Source organism: Mus pahari, chromosome 10, assembly GCF_900095145.1.
Source record: "Mus pahari chromosome 10, PAHARI_EIJ_v1.1, whole genome shotgun sequence".
NCBI classification, from domain to species: Eukaryota; Metazoa; Chordata; class Mammalia; order Rodentia; family Muridae; genus Mus; species Mus pahari.
The window spans coordinates 17,357,706-17,360,270 of record NC_034599.1 but is presented as its reverse complement, the minus strand read 5'-3'; the positions used below and the strand labels follow the sequence as shown (position 1 = coordinate 17,360,270).

The window sequence follows — 2,565 nt, the reverse complement described above, 5'->3', positions numbered from 1 at the left end:
ACAGGGAGCACACCCTCGTGGGACAGGGAGCACACCCTCATGGTACAGACTGACTGCTGACTGGGAAGCTGGATTCCTTCCCATCCAGCTCCCCACTCACCATCGATGACAGCCTGGGTCTCCTCATCATACGGTGGCATCTTTTCATCCTCCGTGGGGCTGGGAGGCTGTGGGGGCTGCAGTGGGGGTGGGGCCTCCTGGGGAGGGGGCGAGGCCAGTCAGCAAGCAGTTCCACTTAGCCATCTGCCCACCATTCTCCCAACACACACCTTGGGCTGCTCCCCCTGCACCTCCTCCTCTTCCTCTTCCTCCTCCTCTTCTTCTGGCTCCTCCTCCTCCTCTTCCTCCTCCTCTGTGGGTGGCAACACTGGTGGCTTTTCCTCTTTGGGCTCAGTCACCTCCGGAACAGGTATGTCAGTGGGCAGGACCTGGCGGATCCAGGAGTGTGAAGACCAATGCTGAGGGCTTAGAGAACAAGCTCATCTCATGGCTGGGGACACTGGTTCACACGTCAGAAAGAGGTGGCCTCAACAGGGGACTGGGTGCCAGCACAGGAGGTGGTATTTTTGTGGGGGTGGGGGCAGGACCACTTCCCCTCCTCTCACCACAGACCTCAGAGCGGTACTTGTCCCTGATGGCAGCCCAGACACGGTCATAGAAGGAGGTGGTGTCAGTCTGTGTGTCTCCACTGAGAAGGGCCTGTATGTGTTGGGTGGGGTCAGGGTCAGGGCCTCCATACATACACTCCGCCCCAGGCACTCGGACCAGGAAGGAGAAGACAGCCCTCAAGAAAGGAGGCATGGGGGTTGGGAAGTAAGGGGACATCAGGACAAGATACAGGCATACAGAGACACCAGGCAAGAGTGTCCCATACCCTGAGGCAAGGCCCCAGAAGCGTTGGGAGTTTGTGGCATCACACAGAAGGGCAGAGGGGTGGCCACGCATGGGAGCACTCTCCACACTGCCCGGTACTGGTCCAGGGTCCCACCCTCGAGAGGCCAGCATCATCTGTCTCTCACTGACATGGAGAGCCACACTTCAGGCCAGCAGCAGCTCTTGATCACAGCTGGCCTGCCCTGGCCCCGCTCACCCTCAATTCACTCTAGGCTAATGATCTCTCCAAGTCCCAAGACAAGGACAGGCTGGGTACCTGGGCCTCCTCCTCAGACAGCGCTCCATCTCCATCTGTGTCCAGCTCCGGGTGAGTCTGTAACTCAGCCAGCGAGACCCTGAGTACAGACAAGGAAGTTGTGAGGCTCCTCTGGGACCTCTACAAGTGAGAGTGGGGGCTGGGCTGACGGAGGCAGGACTCAGTCATTCTCCATTCTCCCTTAGAAGAGACCTTGAAAGACATCTAAGGGGATGGAGAAATGGCTCAGCAATTAAGAGCACTGACTGCTCTTCCAGAGGTCCTGAGTTCAATTCCCAGCAACCACATGGTGGCTCACAACCATCTGTAATGGGATCCATTCGCGTCTGCAGATGTGTCTTCTTTACATAAAATAAATAAAAAAATAAAAAAAAAAAAAAAAAAAAAAAAGACATCTGAACCCGGAATTCCTGCCCCATCCGCTTTCATCTTCACCAACACCTCAAAATCACCCAGTGCTGACTGACAGTGACAGGCCTCACTTGCAGAGGTTGAGGCCAGGTCGGTTGGCCCGTGGGCAGCACAGTCCCACTTACATCCCATCCATGTTGTCGTCCAGTTCCTGGAAGGCACTGGCTGCCAGCTCCTGTTCCCGCCGGGCCTTGGCAGCAGCTTGCTGCTCTGTGTGTAGAGGGGGGCACTCTGTCACCATGTGCCACAGTGAGCCAGATCGACCACCTCCAAACCCTGCTCTAGATTAATAAAGGTCAGAGCCCTCCGAGAGGGAGGGTGGACTTAGGGACAAGGGAAATAGCTGAGGGGCCACTGAAAGGGTTCAGCAGGCACAGAAGCTTGCTGCTAAGCCTGACGACTTGAGTTCAGACCCTGAGCCCCACATGGTGGAAGGCAGGCACTGACTCCTGCAGGTTATCCTGACTTTTCCATGTGCACTACAGCACACATCTTCCCACCCCACAGACAGACAGACAGATGTCAAGCCTGGGAGTGGGTAAAGCCTGGGAGGTGATCAGTTATGAGAAGGCCTGGTCTGGGCGAGCTGGGGCAGCCGACGGATGTGTCCCCAGCTGCCAGCGACAGCAACAGCGACACACGCCTGGAAGAGCTCTGCACAGAACAGCCTCACAGTGGCCAGAGGACATCAGGGACATCTGACCCAGTACAGCCGCCCACTGCTTAGAGCCTGCAAGGCCGAGTGATTTATCCCAACAGGAGCTTGCCCTCACCTTCCCTACTCAGCGTCTTTCACCTTGATACCTGGTCTTTTCCAACTTGATTCAGTACTAGTGTAGGCTAGTATAGCAGAGGCTGGCCATGAACTCTCTTTCTTTCTTTCTTTCCTTTCTTTCTTTCTTTCTTTCTTTCTTTCTTTCTTTCTTTCTTTCTTTCTTTCTTTCTTTCTTTCTCTCTCTCTCTCTCTCTCTTTCTTTCCTTCCTTGCTCCCTCCCACCCTTCCT

At 55.4% G+C, this 2,565-nt stretch overlaps 1 protein-coding gene across 2 annotated transcripts in view; it reads right to left on the bottom strand.

Annotated features, from left to right (window-relative positions):
• The window catches only part of Prkcsh (protein kinase C substrate 80K-H), a 12,812-nt gene that overhangs the window by 2,830 nt on the left and 7,417 nt on the right, over nucleotides 1–2,565 (bottom strand). Inside the window, exons 8-12 of one of the 2 annotated variants that reach the window (XM_021206571.2) lie at nucleotides 1,687–1,771; nucleotides 1,151–1,229; nucleotides 613–699; nucleotides 270–428; nucleotides 101–197 (exon numbers count right to left, since the gene is read on the bottom strand). In XM_021206571.2, coding sequence (XP_021062230.1) covers nucleotides 101–197; nucleotides 270–428; nucleotides 613–699; nucleotides 1,151–1,229; nucleotides 1,687–1,771 — 507 coding nt within the window. The remainder of the gene's footprint in view (nucleotides 1–100; nucleotides 198–269; nucleotides 429–612; nucleotides 700–1,150; nucleotides 1,230–1,686; nucleotides 1,772–2,565) is intronic. The other variant, XM_021206572.2, reaches the window with a different exon arrangement.